Source organism: Hemiscyllium ocellatum, unplaced genomic scaffold (assembly GCF_020745735.1).
Source record: "Hemiscyllium ocellatum isolate sHemOce1 unplaced genomic scaffold, sHemOce1.pat.X.cur. scaffold_276_pat_ctg1, whole genome shotgun sequence".
Classification (NCBI taxonomy): Eukaryota; Metazoa; Chordata; class Chondrichthyes; order Orectolobiformes; family Hemiscylliidae; genus Hemiscyllium; species Hemiscyllium ocellatum.
In genome coordinates, this window is record NW_026868195.1 from 553,056 (window position 1) to 572,562 (window position 19,507).

At 42.3% G+C, this 19,507-nt stretch overlaps 1 protein-coding gene and 1 non-coding gene across 2 annotated transcripts; both read right to left on the minus strand.

Annotated features, from left to right (window-relative positions):
• Positions 1-529: 529 nt before the first annotated feature.
• On the minus strand, positions 530-3,122 carry LOC132812487 (zinc finger protein 239-like). Its single transcript, XM_060822952.1, has 3 exons — positions 3,056-3,122; positions 1,982-2,094; positions 530-817 (listed from the first exon to the last, which is right to left on the minus strand). Exons 1-3 carry the CDS (start codon positions 3,120-3,122, stop codon positions 530-532), a joined length of 468 nt encoding a protein of 155 aa, XP_060678935.1.
• A 13,879-nt stretch (positions 3,123-17,001) lies between these two features.
• trnar-acg (transfer RNA arginine (anticodon ACG)) lies at positions 17,002-17,074 on the minus strand. Its single transcript has one exon. It is a non-coding gene; the product is annotated as a tRNA-Arg (tRNA).
• Between the last annotated feature and the right edge of the window lie 2,433 nt (positions 17,075-19,507).

Here is a 19,507-nt window from a genome sequence, read left to right on the forward strand (position 1 = left end):
GTCCTTGCAGAACACAAGACTCGTTAAAACCCGAGGCTGGAAAAGGAATTACTCCAGTCTTTGAATCCATCCTGAAGGGTGGAGTGATAATCCCCTGTGGATGATCACCGGCAAGAGCCCCCATTCTTACACTCAATAAGGCAAACATTCCAGGTGTATCGGGGAAATGGAGGTTTGTTCAAGACCAGCAGGTAGTCAATTATGCTGTTGTTCTGCCTGGACCAAATGTTCCTGATCCTAGTAATATATTAGCCCAAATTCCAAAGGACAGTAAATGGTTCTCTGCTTTGGATATAGCAAATGCCTTCTTTAGTGTAGCGGTACACCCAGAAAGTCAATTCTGGTTCATTCAAAGGCAAATCGTATACATTCAGTTGCATGGTCTCTTTCCAGTATGAACTCGCTTGTATTTCAGCAGATTGCCGGAATCAATTAATTATTTCAAATCACAGCGGACGAATGATCTCTCCTCTGTTTGAACTCACTGGTGCCTCAGCAGACAGATGACTGAACGAATCCTTTCCCATTCTTAGAACAGACGAACGGCCTCTCTCCACTGAGTTCGCAGATGTAAACTGAGATCAAATGACGGCCTGAATGTATTCCCTCTGAGAATGCACTTGAATGGTTTCTCGTCAGCGTGAACACGTTGATGGTACAGCAGTTCGTGAGCCCTTTTAATGCCTTTTTCATACTCTGGGCCATTAAATGGTTTCTTGTCCGTGTGAACCCACTGGTGAGTCAGCAAGTTAGAGAACTGAGCAACTCCCTTTCCAGACTCAGAACAGTTGAATTGTTTTCCCCCGGTGTGGTTGCCCTGATGAATTTTCAGGGCAGACAAGTAATTGAATCGTCATCACATTTCCGCAGTTTCTCTCCAGCGTCCCTCCAATTATGCCTCGATATTTCAAATCGTGAATACTTTCACTCCACTGTGAATGTAGCTTTCTGCTTTCATTTTCAAAGGCCGGTAAGCTTCAGGCTACATGGAACAAAGCAACTCCTTCGAATTCTGAATTAATGCTTCGTTTCAGTTTCACAACAGCAAATCCTCATCTTCGATACCACTCAAATAAATCCAGAAATATCTCAGTAAGAGAGAATCCTCAGAACACCAAAGCATATGATTTTCATTCTCCATCGGATGTGGTTATTCCAGAACAGGTCAGCATTTATTGTTCATTCCTGATTTGACTGGGTAAGGTGATGATGAGCTTCCATCTTGAACCATCGTTTCTGTGTGCTGTCGGCAGATCTAAATTATAGGTAATTGGAATCCACAATTTTGACCCAGTGATTCTGGAGTAATGGCAATATATTTCCAGATCAGGATGGTCGGTGGGTTGTAGGTCTTTCCCATCTGTCTAGTGCCCTTTTCCTTTTAGATGGATGAAGTTGTGAGTTTGTAATGTACTTTTGATGGAGCCTTGGTGAATATCTGCAGTACATCTAGTGGATGGTGCAGACTGCATTTGGTTATGGTGGGAATTGATGTTTGTCGATGTTTTATTAGTTATGAGTTGCTGCTCAATTCAGCTGCTCTGTTCTGGACGGGTTTGAGCTTTTCAATATTGTTAAACTGCAGTAAGGAATCCTCAAGAAGGTTAGGATTTAAATATCTCTTGCTACTCAGATGCAAACTAATCTGTTGTGTTTCTCCTGTACATTGTTTCTTTCACACTGCAATCATCCAGGCGAAAAGGAACTATCCCATCGTGTCTCATTCTGTATTGTAAAGTAGTAAACAGTTGTTAGGGAAAGAAGAAAAGAAAGAGAAGAACATTTGGTCAATGAAGTGAATAACGCTCTGGTTCTGAGAGTGAATAGCTGTTAATGGAGACTGCCAGTGACAAATCATCGGCGGCGTGTAATCGCAGGCTATGTGTTATCCAGGCTTTAGGAGTCAAGAAAATCTCTGACTATGACCTGCTCTAATTTCCTAATTCCACCACCTCCAGCGAAATGCTATTACCAAACATACATCCCCCTCTCCGCCCTTGTCCGCCTTCCCCAGGAACCATTCCCTCTGGGGCATCGTGGTGCACTGCGCCTTCTCTCTCAACACCTCCCCCAACAGCTCCATGGAAGCTTTCCCTAAAATCACGGAATATGTGACACATACATTCATAGAACATGAGAACGAGGAGCAAGGCTTTGCCGCACAGGCCTTAAAGAATACTTCGCCATTCATTCAGCTCATGCCTGATCTTTCCATGGACACGCATCCACTTAAGCAAACTCTGCAGGTAATCTTTACTTCCTTTATTGTTCAAAACAAAAGCAGCCCGAGCTAAAAAAAAACATTGATTGATGTCTCATCAACTACATCGTTGGGCAAGCACGCCATCGAGGAACAACCCTCTGGTTGAAGAAATACCTTCTCAATTCAGTCCTATATCTCGTTCTAATCTAGAGGCTGTGCCCTCTTGCCCTAGTTTCATCTGCAAATGGAAGCATGCTCTCGAGTTCTATCTCACACATGACCTTCATAATCTTATACGTTTCCATAATATCCGGCCTCATTCTTCTGAATTTTCGAAATAAGCCTATTCCACATACTCTCCTGTCATCAGCGAACACCTTCAAATCTGGAATTCCATCTGCCAGAATATTGCCCCTGAACAGCACCTTGTCGAGGCCATTTTGAAAATCTAAGTACTTCAATTCACTGGGTCCCGTTGTACACCATGATCGTAATGCCATCATAGAATTCGAAAAGGTTTTGCAGGAATGACCTGCTCTTCATTAATCCAGACTGCATCTGTCAAATTTATACGGAGAAGCCCCTCTATTTTTTCCTCGATTAAAGACTGAAGAAATTTATGCACTACAGATGTTAAACAAACTAGTCTATTATGTTGGAGAATGGGTCTGGGTGGGTTGCACTTTGGCGGTCAGTGTGGACTTGTTGGGACAAAGGGCCTGCTTCGATACTCTAAGTAATCTGATCTAATTCCTCATATTTTGTCTGCCTCACTTTTTAAACAGTGACGCCATATTTGTGTTTTCCAATCTGCTGGGACTGCCTAGAGACCAACGAATTTTGCAAAATTACCGCAAGCATATACCATTGCTTTTAGTACCCTGCGATGCATTCCATCAAGTCCTGGAGACGTAACCATCTTTTGCAATATTAGCTTCAACAATCCAACACTAGCTCTTTTGTTATAATGACTGTTCCCATGTCGTCACCAAACATGATCTCTTTGTCAATTACTGGCATGTTATTAATATCCTCCACTGTGAAGACCGACGCAAATGCCTGATCAATGTCACTGCTATTTCCGCATATCCCATAAGTGAATGTCCCTTCTCATCCACGAGAGGGTCAACGTTTACTTTTGCCTCTCTTTTTCATTTTATATTTTACTAGAATCTTCTGCTATCAATCTTTATATTCTGTGATATTTTTAATGCCATGTTCTTTCTTACACTTTTCTGCATTAAATTCCATTTGCCAACTCTCAGCCCAACTCTGCTGCATACCTGTGTCACTGTGTTATCTACAATATCTTTCAGCACTGTGTACAAATTTCCCGAACGTAGTGTCGTCCGCAAATTTACTAACCCATCCTTCTCCGCCCCCATCCAGCTCGTTTACAAAAAAATGACAAAAAGCAGTGAACCCAAAACAGATCGTTGCAGTACACCACAAGCAACAGAATTCCAGGATGAAGTTTTCCCATCAAGTAACACCCTCTGTCTTCTTTCAGCTGGCTAATTTCTGATACAAAGCACGACATCCCCCTCATTCCCATGCCTCAGTATTTTGTGAGTCACCTGCCGTGGCGAAATTTATCAAACGGCTAACTGAAACCCAAACGTGCATTACATAAACAGCTTTATCCTCATATATCTGTTTCGTGACCTGGCAAGTTTTGACACGAGTTGTAGCTCAGTTTTAGCTTCCCAGATGAAGATTTGCTCACTGAGCTGGAAGGCTCATTTCCAGACGTTTCGTTACCCTCCTGCTTAATATATTCAGTGTGCCTACGGGTGACGGACTGTTCATGAATTCTGCTTTCTATTTATATGCTTGCGGTTCTTTGGGTTGGTGATGTCATTTCCTGTAGTGATATAATTTCCTGTTCTGTTTTTCAGCGAGTTGTAGATGAAGTCTAAATCGATGTGATTTTGATGGATTTCTAGTTGGAATTCCATGCTTCTCGGAATAATCGTGTGCGTCTCTGTTTCACTTGTGTTCGGATGGATGCGTTGTCCAAGTCAAAGTAGTGTCTTTCCTGATCTGTGTGTAAAGATACCAGTGAGAGAGGGTCACGTCGTATTGTGGCTAGTTGGTGTTCATGTATCCTGGTGGCTCGTTTTCTGCCTATTTGTCCATATGCAAAAACTGATGTCATTTCCAAAATGCCATGCAAGAACTTGACAAATATTGCATTTGATAAACATTGCATTCGCCTGAGGCAACACATCCATCCGAGGACAAGCCAAACACCTACATGCAGGAGATTTAATCGAAGCATGGCATTCCAACCAGAACTCCATCAACAAACACTTCGAGTTCGACGCCATCAACTACCCCTTGAGAAAAAAAGAACTGGATATGACATCACCATCGGAAATGACATCACCAACCCAAAGAAAACCAAACATATCAAGAGAAAGCAGGAATCATGAACAGTGCTTCGCCTGGAGACCCACTGAAATTGTTACCGAGTAGGGTGACGAAACGTCTGGAAATGAACTTGCCAATTCAGTGAGCAAACTGACCTACAGTTCAATTACCAATTCACAGAGCTCGATAATGTTTGTAGGTGTCGTCCACCCATTCACAAAACCGGCTTGACTTGCCCTCATAAATTTATGCCAATCGAGATGATTACAAATCTTATCTCATGGAACTTTTCCAACACTTTACCCACAACTGAGGGAAGGGTCAATGGTCTATAATTTCCAGGGTTTTCTTTACTCCCTTTTTTGAATGAGAGAGCAATTTTTACTATCCTGTAGTGTTCTGGTACTCTAACTTTGGACAATAACAACATTAATATCGAAGTGGAAGAATCATAAATCTGATTCTTAGCTTCCCAGAAAGTCCTAGGATAAATACGATCTGGCCCAGGGGAATTTAGATATGTTCACATTTTCAGAGCTTATGACGCCTTGTCTTTGGGAACTTCAATCCTATTTCGTCTGGTAGCCAGTTTCTCAGCATTATCCTAGACAACATTTTGTTTTCCCGGTGCGAATCCTGACTAAAGACATTGCTTTCGCGCTTCCCCCATCGCTTCTGACTCCACGCACTACTTATCACGACTGTCCTTCATTGGCCATAGTTTATTCTATTCATTCTTTTAGCCCTCACATATCGATGGAAAGCTTTCGGATTTTCCCTTAATCTATCTGTCAACAAATTCTCTGTCCCCTCCTGGCTCGTCTTCAGTCTCTCCTCAGGTTTTTCCTATTTAACTTGTAACTCTCAATCTCCTTAACTGAGCATTCACGTCTCATGGGAACACAAGCCTTCTCAACAAGAGATTCAACTTCCTCAGTAATCTTGACTCCTGCGCTTGACAATTTCCTCCCCCTCTGACAGGTACATACTTATCAAAGACACACAGAACCTCCTCCTGGAATAAACTCCACATTTCCATTCTGCCCATTCCGTGCCGTTTCTTTGCCAACCTCTGAATGTGTAATCTTATCTAATCGCATTGCAATTTTCTTTCCCTCAGCAATAGCGCTTGCACTCCGATGTATACCTATCCCTATGAAAATCTAAAATAAACATAACTGAATTTTGGTAACTATCACCCAAGTGCTCACCTATTGCCAAATCTAACATCTTGTCGAGTTCATTACCCAGCACTAAATCTAATTTAACCTCTCCCCTTGTTGGCCTGTTCGATTACACATTATTTAAGGAATCTATCGCAGATACACTCAACACTATCCCCATCAAGGCTACCCTGACTGAGCTGCTTCGACCGATCGACATGTTGATTAAATTCTCACATGATAATTGCCATTCAATTTTTCATTTGTTATTTACGCCTTTGTTCACTGCCCTCCCCAATGTCATCTTAAAATTTGGAGGCGGATAGACTCAGACAAACAGTGACATTTTCTTCTTAGAAATTCTAATTTCCTCCCAAATTGATTCAAACTCATTCTCCATAGAAACTAAATCATCTGTTTGCATCGGTCTGAGGTTGTCCTTCAATATTTGAGTTACACCACCTTCCTTACCATCCTTTCTGTCCTTCCAAATTGTCTCATACCAGTGATTATATACCTCCCAGTCTTGACTATGCTGTCTCCATGTCTCTGCAACGTGTATTAAATCGTATTCATTTGTGATGATTTATGCCGTTATATCTCCAACTTTCTTCCAAAAAGTACGAGCATTCAGGTATAGTACCTTTATGGTCGCATTCTTACTCATTGATTAAAAAACATCTACAATAATATCTTCCACGGTATCCTTGCTTCATGCTTCTCCTCCCTTGTCCATTTCTGACCTCCATGCTTAGCATACAAGTGCTCAAATACACCTTCCAGGTGAAGCAATACTTTCCCTACACTTCGCACAATCTAGTCTACAGCTCATATTGTGGTCGCCACTACCTTAGGAAACGAAGTGTTTTGCAGAATGCCAAGTTCTATCGCCAAAAGTGTCCCTGAGCTTCCAGTTCACTGCTCCTTTAGCACAGAACCATGTTCCGTAGCGAACGTCTTTATCTCAGTCTTACTGCAGTGTTGCACCATAGCTTAGCGCATGCTGAATAAGCAGCAGACCATTTTCTGCTTGAGGGCCCCACGACCCTCCAGATAAATTTCAGTCATTTTAGAGGCCTGAAGTTTCCCATGTGTTGGCCCCCGACGCACTCACCAGGCCTAGTCACACACTACCTTTGGTCATTATCAATTCCTATGCCCAACTGCCCGTCTCTCTCTTTCGGCTCTATCCCGACATCTCGTTTCCTCCTAATTACTGCACCCCCACATATCTTCTGCATATCGACCGAAGGTTTCCTGGAAATCATCAGTGCCAAGGATGGGGTCACTGGACCAAAAATGTTAACTTCGATTTCTCTTTTCAGCATCTTCTCGTCTTTCCCCTGAGGAGGCTGGATACTGTGCTTCTGCAATGACCCCCTGCGCAGAAGACAGAACTGTTTTCATCCTGAAAGTTTCTCTTGTTGATGAATCCCATTACAATGTTTGCCACTGGCATCGACTTCGTAGGTCAATGAAAATAGAAATCATGTGTTTGGGATTTGTGCCGCCGCTCTGTTCTGGATATGATAAACAACAAGAGAGCAACATGTCCGTCATATCAGATGTGAACAGATAGCAATCTGCACAGGAGTTGGAATTAAGTAAATGTTTTTCAGTTGGAGAAATTTCAAACCATTTCTCACTGTAATAGCCTGTGGCTATCAAAGCAAAATATTTTATAACCACGAATGCTGAATACAGCGTTTTCAAGCTAAAATATCTGAATGATCATCCTCCAGAGTTACAGTACAGTCGTGTCTGCAAATGGAATAACTGACTGAATCACTTTACTTGTTCAGCGAGCAAACAGTCCTCTTGTGGCAAGATATATGGGCAGAATGCAGGAGGAGGGATGGAAAGGTTCTTAAGCAGTTTGACATAGGGACTGAGGAAGTGTTCGTGGTTTTCCAGATTGAAGTGGGCATATTCCCAATTCAGGATAAACTTGTATCTTATGTTCCTCTCTGTGACAAGGGAGGAAATTGCAGGTGTTCTGAGCAATGGTTTACTTTCATCTTTGGGTTTGTAGTGGACTGGACTAACGCAAGATTGGGAGAGATAAACCAGAGAATCACACAGCAGTGAGTCTCACATCAATTGAAGGGAGCCTTTTGGAGCGAACCTTGAAGGAAGAGTTAACTGCCACTTCACCAGGCAAGGTTTCATCAGGGAGAGTCCTCACGGTTTTGGTACAGAATGTCATACCTCACAGATTGGATTCAATACAATTTATTGGCAAGTGATCAGGTTTTATTTTGAACGAGGGTGGTGAAGTTGATGTTATTTGTGTGGATTCCAACATAGCCTTCAACACGACACCACTCTGAAGACTGGGGGGAGGATGCAAGTGAAAAGGGATTTTAGGTTCCCTGGCAGTTGGATACAAACATAATTGGTGGTGGTAAGAGACACAGGATGGTGATAGAAGTCTGTTTCTTGTGACTGGAACTGGTACTCAGTGATGTAACACAGGGATGAATGCTGGGTCCCATGTCGTTTGTGAATGTGTGTAAAGAATGTAGAACAAGTTCGGAGGAAATGATAAGCCGAGTTGTCGATGATACGAATATTAGCAAAGTGGTTAATAGTGAGGAAGATCCTTTTAGGAAGTAGGAACACAGAAATGGATTTATCAAATGTCACATTCAGAGAGGCGACGTTGAAACTAACCATGAAAAACATGAGGTGATGCACATTGGAAGGAACACATCAACTGATTACTCAATGATTGACAGGACACGAGGAAACCCACAGGAACAGAGAGTCTTTGCATGTTGGTCAACATATCCGTGAAGGCAGCAGAACATAGTGACAATCACAACTTTATCAGTCAAGGCAAAATTTATAAAAGCAGATAAAGTGGTGCCACAAGGAGACATTGTGGTGAAGAAAGCACTTGGCACGCTTTTCGTTATTAGTCAGAAAGTCGATTATCCAAGTTGGAAGATCATGTTGTGGCGATATGGAGCATTGGTGAGATCAAATTTAGAATACTGTTTACAATTATGGTCAACTTCTACAGGAAGGATTTTGTGAAAATTGAAACTGTGCACACATGATTTACAAGGGTGTTGCGGGGAGCCGAGGGCTTCAGATAAGCATGGAGATGGGGTCAGCAGGGGCTTTTTCGCTGGAATGTTCCAGCCAGTGTGTCACGTTCTCATCGTTTATGAAATCATGAGGGGCATGGATCGACAACTGGCCTAAATCATTTGCGCAATATGTTGAAGTTCAAAACTAGAGAGCACAGGTTTCAGGTGACAGGCACCGAGACACACTAAACAATGTATAGAGAGTGACAGAATGATGGTTGATGTCCAACAGACATTGGTTAAGCTCAGTCTTTGGTTTAAAAAATAAGCATTTTCTGCGTGAAAGCAGTTTGGAAGATACGTCGTGAATGGAACATTAGGGGTGATGTACCGATGAATTAGTGACTGGGTAAAATATTGTCCAATGAACTCTGAAATGGAGAATGCCGTATTTATAAGGAACAATCAATAAAAATCTTTTCAATGAACTGTGATATTGCAGGACTCTGAAATACACACCGAAATGGCTGTGCTGGGATATGAGTCACATTGACGTTTCTGCAGGAGCATCAACTGTTTCGGAAGTCAAATTAATATTTTTCATCTGTTCAGCAATAGTGAAGCCAATACCTATTCCACCATTCCTCTCAGAACCTGACAGGGTGAGCATGCATTGCCTGATTGAAACATTCCAGTTGATGAAACTCGTTTTTCCTTTGAGAAACAGATGTAGCAGTTATTAAACAGAAGATTTCTCTTTTCCTTCACCAAATTTATATTCAAACATTCAGTTTCACTGAGGGAATGCAGAATTCTACAACAATTTTTTCCCCCAGGTAATCAGTCTCTGCAGTTTTCTTTTCTGTAGGAATCTGAATGACCTGATATTTATGGGGAAAAGAATGTTGCAGTTTTTTCTCGCATGCGGCAGAAGAACCAACTGAGTGGTGACAGGTGCATCTTAATTTTCTAAAGCAGTTGAGTGGTGGTGATGTCGAGTTAAAAGCGTGGATCTTGAAATGTACCCCTGGTAAGGTAGCATCCATGGAGTAGGAAAATCGATTTTCGAGCATAAGTTCTTCGCTAGGTATGTTCGAAACGTTCACATTCCTGGTCCTCAGATGTTGCCTAACCACTGTGCTTTCTCGCGCTATCCTTCCTGACTACAAGAGGTGAGGCTATACTGGATTAGGTTCTAGGTAATGAAACAGGCCAGGTGTTAGACTTGGAGGTAGGTGAGCACTTCATGGACAGTGACCACAACTCGGTGACTTTTACTTTAGTGATGGAGAGGGATAAGTGTGCACTGCAGGGCAAGAGTTATAGCTGGGGGCAGGGAAATTATGATGCGGTGAGGCATGACTTAGGATGTGTGGATTGGAAAAACAGGCTTCAAGAGAAGAATACTAATGATCTGTGGAGATTGTTCAAGGAACAGCTACTGAGTGTCCTTAATAAGTATGTACCAGTCAGGCATGGAGTTAAGGGTCTTGTGAGGGAGCCGTGGTTTAATAAGGAATTGGAATCCCTTGTGAAAGGGAAGAAGGCGGCATATGTAAAGATGAGGCGTGAAGGTTCAGTTGGGGCGATTGAGAGTTATAAGGTAGCCAGGAAGGATCTAAAGAGAGAGCTAAGAGCAGCGAGAAGGGGACATGAAAAGTCCTTAGCAGGTATGATTAGGGAAAATCCAAAGGCTTTCTATAGGTATGTCAGGAATAAAAGGATGACTAGGATAGGTATTGGTCCAGTCAAGGATAGTAGTGGGAAGTTGTGCGTGGAGGCGGAGGAGATTGGAGAGACACTAAATCAATACTTTTCGTCAGTATTCACTCAGGAACAGGACACTGTTGCTGGTGTGAATATTGAGTCACAAGTGATTAGAATGGATGGCATTGAAGTATGTAGGGAAGAAGTTTTGGGATTACTGTAAAGGATGAAAATAGATAAGTCTCCTGGGCCTGATGGCATTTATCCTAGGATCCTCTGGCAAGCTAGGGAGGAGATAGCAGAGCCATAGGCCTAGATTTTTATGTTGTCCTTGTCAACGGGAATAGTACCAGAAGGCTGGAGGATGGCGAATGTGGTCCCCTTGTTCAAGAAGGGGAGTAGGGATAGCCCGAGTAACTATAGACCAGTGAGTCTGACTTCTGTGGTGGGCAAAGTCTTAGAGAGAATTGTAAGGGATAAGATTTATGAACATCTGGATAGGAATAACGTGATCAAGGATAGTCACCATGGTTTTGTGAAGGGCAGGTCGTGCCTCACAAACCTTATTGAGTTCTTTGAGCAGGTGACTAAGGAGGTGGACGAGGGTAAAGCAGTAGATGTTGTGTATATGGATTTTAGTAAGGCGTTCGATAAGGTACCCCATGGTAGGCTAATGCAAAAACTACGGAGGTATGGCATTGAGGGTGCATTAGAGATTTGGATTAGGAATTGGCTGGCTGGAAGGAGACAGAGGGTAGTAGGTGATGGTATAGGTTCATCTTGGAGTGCAGTTACTAGCGGTGTACCACAAGGATCTGTTTTGGGACCATTGCTTTTTGATATCTTTATAAATCATCTAGAGGAGGGGCTTGAAAGCTTGATGAGTAAGTTTGCAGATGACACAAAAGTCGGTGGAGTTGTGGATAGTGAGGAAGGATGTGGCAGGTTACAGCGGGATATAGACAAGTTGCAGAGCTGGGCAGAAAGGTGGCAAATGGAATTCAATGTAGCTAAGTGTGAAGTCATTCACTTTGGTAGGAGTAACAAGAAGATGGATTACTGGGCTAATGGTAGGCTACTTGGTAGTGTGGATGAGCAGAGGGATCTTGGTGTCCATATACACAGATCTCTGAAAGTTGCCACCCAGGTAAAGAGTGCTGTGAGGAAGGCATATGGTGTACTGGGCTTTATTGGCAGAGGAATTGAGTTCCGGAGTCCTGAGGTCATGTTGCAGTTGTATAAGACTCTGGTGCGGCCTCATCTGGCGTATTATGTGCAATTTTGGTCGCCATACTATAGGAAGGATGTGGAGGCATTGGAACGAGTGGAGAGGAGGTTTACCAGGATGTTGCCTGGCATGGTAGGAAAATCGTATGAGGAAAGACTGAGGCACTTGGGGCTGTTCTCATTGGAGAAAAGAAGGTTTAGGGGAGATATGATAGAGGTGTACAAGATGATTAGGGGTTTAGATAGGGTAGACACTGAGAACCTTTTACCGCTAATGAAGTCAGCTGTTACAAGGGGACACAGCTTTAACTTAAGGGGTGGAAGGTGTAGGACAGAAGTTAGGGGTAGATTCTTTACACAGCGGGTTGTGAGTTCATGGAATTCCCTGCCAGCAGCAGTGGTGAACTCTCCCTCTTTATGGTCATTTAAGCGGGCATTGGATAGGCATTTGGAAGTTATTTGGCTAGTGTAGGTTAGGTAGGATTCGGTCGGCGCAACATTGAGGGCCGAAGAGCCTGTACTGCGCTGTGTTTTTCTATGTTCTATGTTCTATGTTCTATGACTACAATCTCTCGCATCTGCAATCCTCACCTTCTACTTAAATGGGGGTAGTGTCAGATACTGTTCCTGAGATGTAACAACATGTTCATAATGATAGTTTGGATATGCAGTTGGAAGCTCATCACTGATGTAAATCATTCTCTACCTCCCAATCTGCCAAGCACATGCAGGTCCTGCACCTCCTTCATTGGCATTCTCTAAACACCTGACGCCTGAAAGAAGATGGCCTCATCTTCCGCTTGGGAGCTTGATGCCACATGGGATTAGCAGTTTCCTCAATCACCCTTCGCTCACATTATTCTAGTTTCATGACTCCAACTCAGCATTGCCCTTATGTCCTGCACGTCACCTTTCCAACCTACCCGCTCCACCTCCTGTCAGAATTCGTATCTTATTTTCCACCTTTATCTGCTCATCACTTTCTCAGCTATCACGCCCCGAAATTCCCAAACCACCCATTTATCTCTCAGTCCCCACGGCCACAAACCTCATTCGTGATGAGGCATTTATGTCTGAAACTGAAATTCTCCCGCTCCTCGCATGCTGTCTGAGCAACTGTGTTTTCCATCGCCACACTATCGACTCTGAGTTCTGGCATCTGCAGTTCTCACTTTCTCCACGGCGCAGTATTGTGTAAAAGTCACATTATTGAAAAAGTGCAGTTTCTGTGCATTTCTAAGTTGTTAATTTCATTTGCTCAATCGGTTCTAGATGGAGTATTGAGTGTCTTTCTGCAATTATCATTATGGCAGGGATGTGACAGCACTGGAAACTGTGCAGACCAAATTTACCAGGACATTGTCTGTTCGTAGAATTTCAGTTATGAAGATTATTTGGACAGACTGCGCTGTCACAAAGATGCTCTCTTTAAAAAAAAACAACAAGCTGTACTTTTCCTCAAGGATTATGTGTCTTGACTTTTTTTTAATTAAAGGCATTGTAAATCAATTCAGGCTCTGAATCAGATGAAGTGTTATAGTGACGTAATTCTTCGCTGTGAGGCCTTTTTTTTCTCCATCAACAGCTGAGGCTTGAGGCCAAAGACTCTATGTTTTAGAAATGAACTGTTTTATGGTAAAAGAGTGGCCATTCTGGAATGCTGAATTCCGGTTTTTAGATCCTTCAGTAGTGGTGCACTAATTCATAACTTCTCTCCTTCTGCCGATCTAATTATTAACCCTTAGCTTCTGTTTCATTTTCACTGTGTTTAAGGTGCTTTTTTTCGGAATGTTGTGTACTTTCAGAACGACATAATTCAGTCTATTTTGGAAGGACTAATTTCTGTGGGTATTCTATATGTTTTTTTTATTTTTCTATCCGTGATTTTGTGAATTTTTATAATTAGCTAATCGGGTAATTATCACTGTACACTTAACGAAAAAGAATATAATGTTACGATCTGGGTTGTGTGCTTAATAACTTTTTGAATGATTTAGCCAAGCTCATAACAAATTGGAAGATAGTTGATGGATTAAAAGAGCAACCGATATGTGCCTGCGTCTTCATTTCGGGTGTTGATTTGGATTGTCGTGGACAGTTCTTGGGAAAGCATGTTTCATTTAGGTACAAAGGGTTGTTTGACTACGGACGATGAAAAGTTGGCATTTTTACAAAAAACTGATTCAGGCCACGCTTCTGGAATAAGCAAAAATGCTGGGTTTGTATTTGCCTCTTTCTGTGAGAAAAGGAGAGCAGTAGCTCAGCATTGCACCCAGCTGGAAAATTCAAGAGAATTTGCAGAGATGTTTAAATGTTAATTGAATATGAAGCAGCTTGAGTTAGATGCGAGAGATAAGGAAAAGAGACCAGATTTCAAACGGTTTCAGGTACGATTCGAAGAAGAGAGAGCAGAAGAGCAGAGAGAAAGGGAGACAGAGATTGAACTTCAGAAATTGGCAATTACTAAAGGAATTCACATTAAAACGCTGGAGATAAATGCTGAAGATAAGATTACACTGGAAGAGCATATTGTTAAAACGACAAAGAGAGCAGCTGAAATGGCTGATTGTAATGAACTGATCCATAAAACAAGGATGGGCTTCCAGAATCATTTTAAGCCTGAGGGATAGAAATTGGGCAAAGAGAAATCCTCACGTGGAAAGGGAAAGTTAAATCTCTGTGAAGGTCACGAGGATAACGTATCACAGGATATATAGGAAAACCTTGAAGGGAACAAGATCTGAGGTTTTCATTGCAATAAAGTAGGCCACATGAAATCAGTATTGGAGAACTATGGAAAGCACTGTAAAATCAAATGCAGGAAAACAAAACAAGTCTGGATGTTTTGCTGGCATGGTAATAGAAAGCACAGTGGAGACTGGAAAGCTTCATCAGAGTGCACAAACCGATCAGAGGTTGGTAAGGGGCAACTGCCATGTCTGCTTGAAAAATATACCTGCAAAGTTAAAGGTTATTTACCTTGGCGAGGAGTAGCAAATAGACAGGTAACAGCATTTAGGGACACAGGATCGTCTCAGTCTGTGATGCAGAAGGATGGGGTAATATGTACTCCTGAAGGACTATGTGTACAGGAATTCATGGTGGGACGAAACATTGCTCAGTGATGTACAGTGAAGCTAGAGTGGGCAGAAAAGAGTGGGGAGTTTGTGGTGGGAGTTCTGGACAAACTCTCAGCTACAAGAATACAATTTGTGCTTGCAAATGATATAGCTCAATCACCGGTAAGCCTGCTCCATACTCCAGTTGAAAAGCCAGTCGAGCTGCAGGCAAGAGTAGCAATGCAGGACGTTGATAAAGGAATTTTCCCAGATTGTGTCTTTACGCGATCACAGAGTCACAATCGAAAGCAGGAGAAATCAAAAGGCACGGATGAGGAAGCTGAAAAATGATTGCATCCATTTATGTTAATTAGTACTCATTCCCGTCTTTTATTGAATGTAGGGAATCTACACAATGCATCAAGATTACAATGTTTTTAATATCAAGTAAGTGGGACACAGCAGGGGACAAACGTTAAAAATGCTAGTATATTCAGCTCAGCTATGCTACCGAGTTACAGCAGAAAGATGAAAAATTAAATCACTTGGATCAGAAGACATATATTCGGAAGGAGAGTGAATGCATCCCTGTGTGATATTACTTAGCAAATGATATGTTAAGGCGGAAATGGAGACCAACATATATTCAAACATGTGAGAAATGGGCAGAATGTTTTTTTTCCAGTAGGGTACAGAAAAGTGGTGCTGCGAGTGCCACATGTGCCAAAAAATTGGATGTCACTGAGGCGTGAGGAAAATGGAGGCTAAAATAAAAAGACATTTTTACTGGCCTGGATTGCAGATGAATGTAATTGAATTTTGCCTGACGTGTCATACATTTCAAACCATGGGAAAAAATAAAGCCTGCACCTTTAATACCTGCTGCAGCGTTCAAGGAATATGTCTTAATTGTCTTGATGCATTCTGTAGGTTCCCTACATCCAATAAAAGATGGGAATAAGTATTAATTAACATAAATGACTGTATTGACGAGATTTCCAAATGCTGTTCAATTCTGCAAGATGACAGCTAAAAGGATTGTGGAAAAATTACGATTAAAAAAAACTAAATAAAGACTACTATCAGAGATACAATTAGATCAAGGGTCAAACTTCACATCGAACTTTCCAGGGAGTATATAGATAGCTTCGGAATAAAACGAATCAAACGCACTGTGTACCATTCAGAATCACAGGGTGCACTGGAAAGGCGACGTCAATTATTAAAGACTATGTTGAGGTTTTATGGTTCGGAGTAGCCAGATTATTTCCATAAGGGAGTTGCGTCAGTGCTGTTTGCGATCTGAGATATATCGAAAGAATCCACAAAACTAAGATCATCTGCGACCAATTTGGGGCACAAAGAAAGAGGACCATTAAAATTTAATAAGGAAATATTAATAAGTCAGGTTACAGAGACCACGCATTTGGACGATTTGTCAAATTTTAGAATTGGACTAAATAAGTTGTCGAGACAGCACTTGAAATTATCGCAGCAAATGTTGAAGCAGGAAGTGTATGAGAAACAAAAAATCAGAATTTTGCCACTGGGAACAATGTATTTATTTAAATTTCATTAACTGGTGAAACTATAAAGCAAGGTTTCGAAGACCTTATCAAATTAAGAAGAAATCGAGTAAGGTTAGCTACTTGATAGGAACTCCTGGCATGAAGGAATCTCACAGAACGTCTGGCCTCGGCAAAACGGGAGTTATTTTTCTCAGAGCAGAGCTGATTGTGAGGAGACATGATTGACGTGTACAAAATAATGAGGAGCATGGAATTACAGATTGAAGGAAACAGTTGCTCTTGATAGATCACCAGCGTTTGTAGATTTCAGACAAGATGCAGAAAGCTTTGAATAGATTGTCGGTAAACTTTATCAGTCTGCAGGTGGTAGACTCTGGAACTCACTCTCTATAAAGATTAGTTGGACATTGAACTCTTCATTCTTCTCTGAATGCATGGGCCAAGGCGTTTCAAAAAAATGCTCAAAGCCGAGAATTCCCGTGAGCAACAGTGATGTGATCCGTGGCTTTGTAAAATGGAAAGGTACCCACGACCAACGTGTGCGACTATTCGGCTTCCTTCCTGTGATGACGCTGGAATATTGACCCTCAGCTTCTCGTGGACATTTAATGAAGGCATTCTTATTCCTGCAGATTAAAAACTCACACCTTACTTCGGCTGAAGAGAAATCAGTTTTCAAAGCGTAATAAATGCCTGCATTTCCCTCGAGCCAAGTAGGACTCGAACCTACAGTCTCCTAATCCGTAATCAAGCGCGTTATCCATTGCGCCACTGGCCCGACGAGCAGACCACTGTATAAGAGCCGTGATGTTAGCACGGACATGATTAATAGCAGTGATGTGCACGAATTGAACAAGCAACAAAGATAATCACTGTCACTGCTTCAGTCCAATCTTCACCACCTCTCAAAGCAGGTTTTTGTTCCAAAAAAAGGACACGGATATCCATTAATTTCGTATCTGAAACATTTACAGCAAGGTAAGGGACAGAGGTGTTCATGGGGTACACTTTCCCATCAATCCAAATCACTAATACACAGCCAAACGTCTCCCAACAACACCACATCCTCCTGGACCACAACAATGATTTCAAACAATATCATTTATTTTCAGCTCTGTTGACACTAAAGATAGACAAATCAACAGTGACCTGATAAATTAAAACAAGATAAAATTGAACCAGGAATAGCGGCGGCTGACTGGGGTCTGTTTCTGGGAAGAAGACTCAGGCTCTCTTTGGCTTAATTGGCGAGCCCAGAGCCACTGTTTTTGGGTCCAGAGTCATATAATGACCAAACATGGAACCTCTAACTGTGCTCTAGCACCTGGTGCTTCCCTCCCCTTTCGCCCTCACTCGCCAACTATCGATTGAAGACGACAACATTTCGTTCCAATGATCACTCGCCACAAGCATGCTCTCCAATCATATTAACCCTGTGCATGCTGCAGGACCCATCCGAACTGATGATGTATAATGCCCAACAGCGTAGAAGAGGCAGTTCTACATGACCATGCTGTAGGCATTGGTGCTCCAACCAATCAGAGAAACTCATGGGCGCGCTGGGGGCTCTGATCAATCATAGAATGCTGTTGGGCTCAACTAATCTAACCAGAACTTCCACATCCCAACGCTCAATCAAACTTCGCTTGAAAAATTCTTCCAGTTCAAAACACAATTGTTAATGATGACTCTGTTCCCTTTCCCGCAGGTGAAACTGAGGGCTGCAGATCCTGGAGATCAAAGTCAGCATGAGAGTGGTGCTCATGCGGACGTCTTCTTCCCCCATCTAAAAAAATCAGCAGACAGTTCCCCACAGTTTTCTATGAACAATTCTATATGAACAATTCTATTTTATCTTTCCTGAATGAAACACATTTGTTTTTCACGTGGCACCTCATTTTGTCTGGTATGACCGTTTGCAACATCTGTCACACAGCTTTAAACGGTAATCCTGTCAGTACTGAATTAATTTACGAAACTGTCGCATGGCAAACTGAAAGTGTGCATACCTTTTAAAGATGAGGAAATATGTCTGAATGTCTGAATGTGACTTGGATATGCTTACTGGTGACTGGAAGCGGTGGAAAGTATACATTCTTTTCCACTTTCACCAATATTCCATCTCACTGAACTCCACAACTTGCCAGCAAAATGCAGGACATTTTCTGTCGCGACCCTCTGGACCAGAAATCCTTGCATCCCAACATTGGCCCAGAAAACACCACTCCATAAAATCACAGAAGTTGCGGCTTTACCACCTGGTAGGGCACCACCAAGTTTTGCATGCAGCTCTGGTCACTGAATTTTGGAAAAATGTGAAATCTCTGGAAAGGGTTCAAAGGAGGTTTACTAGGATGATGACAGGTGTGAATCGAAAGTCTTACGAGCAAAGTCTGAGGAGACTGAGGTTGTTTTCGTTGGAGAGAAGAAGGTTGACAGGTGACTTAATCAAGATTTATATGATTATCAGAAGGTTAGATAGAGTGAAGAGTGAGAGCCTCTTTCCTCAGATAGGGAAGGCCAACACGAGGAGCTACAGCATTAAATTGAATGCCGATTGATTTAGGACAGATAACTGTGCTAATTTCTTCACACAGAGAGTAGTACGGGCGTGGATCAGCCTGCCTGCAACAGTCGTAGACTCACTGAATGTGAATTGGACATATATACGGATAATAATGTAACGATGAAGGTTAGATGGGCATCACATTTTTTTCACAGGTCAGTGCAAGATCGAGGACCGAAGGGCCAACTGCACTGTAACGTTCTAATGTTTAAGCTAGAGGACCTGCTGGGTTACCATACCTCTCCTCACTGTGTGACTTTCCAGACACTGTTTTTAGTGATTTGTCAGCACTACTTTCAATCCAGGCAACTGTATTTCCTCCTCTGAATTTTATCACTGCACAATGGGGAGAGAAAAACAGAGTCAGTGACAAAGCTGAGATCACCGACGTTCTGTATGGAATCAACAAAAATTATCTTGATCTTCCTGTCTCCTGTGACTTCAATATTACACGGTGCTCCCAAGGCACTATTTCAGACTCTGGTCTGCTGCTGTGCTCCTTCAAGGCACAGCACAAGCTGGAAGAACGGCACCTCATTTTCTACTGACAGACTATGCAGTCTTCAGGACCCAGCATCGAGTTCAATCATTTCAGACCCGTCCGCCTTCTTTCACATTCTTTTCGCACCCGCATGTCCCATTAGT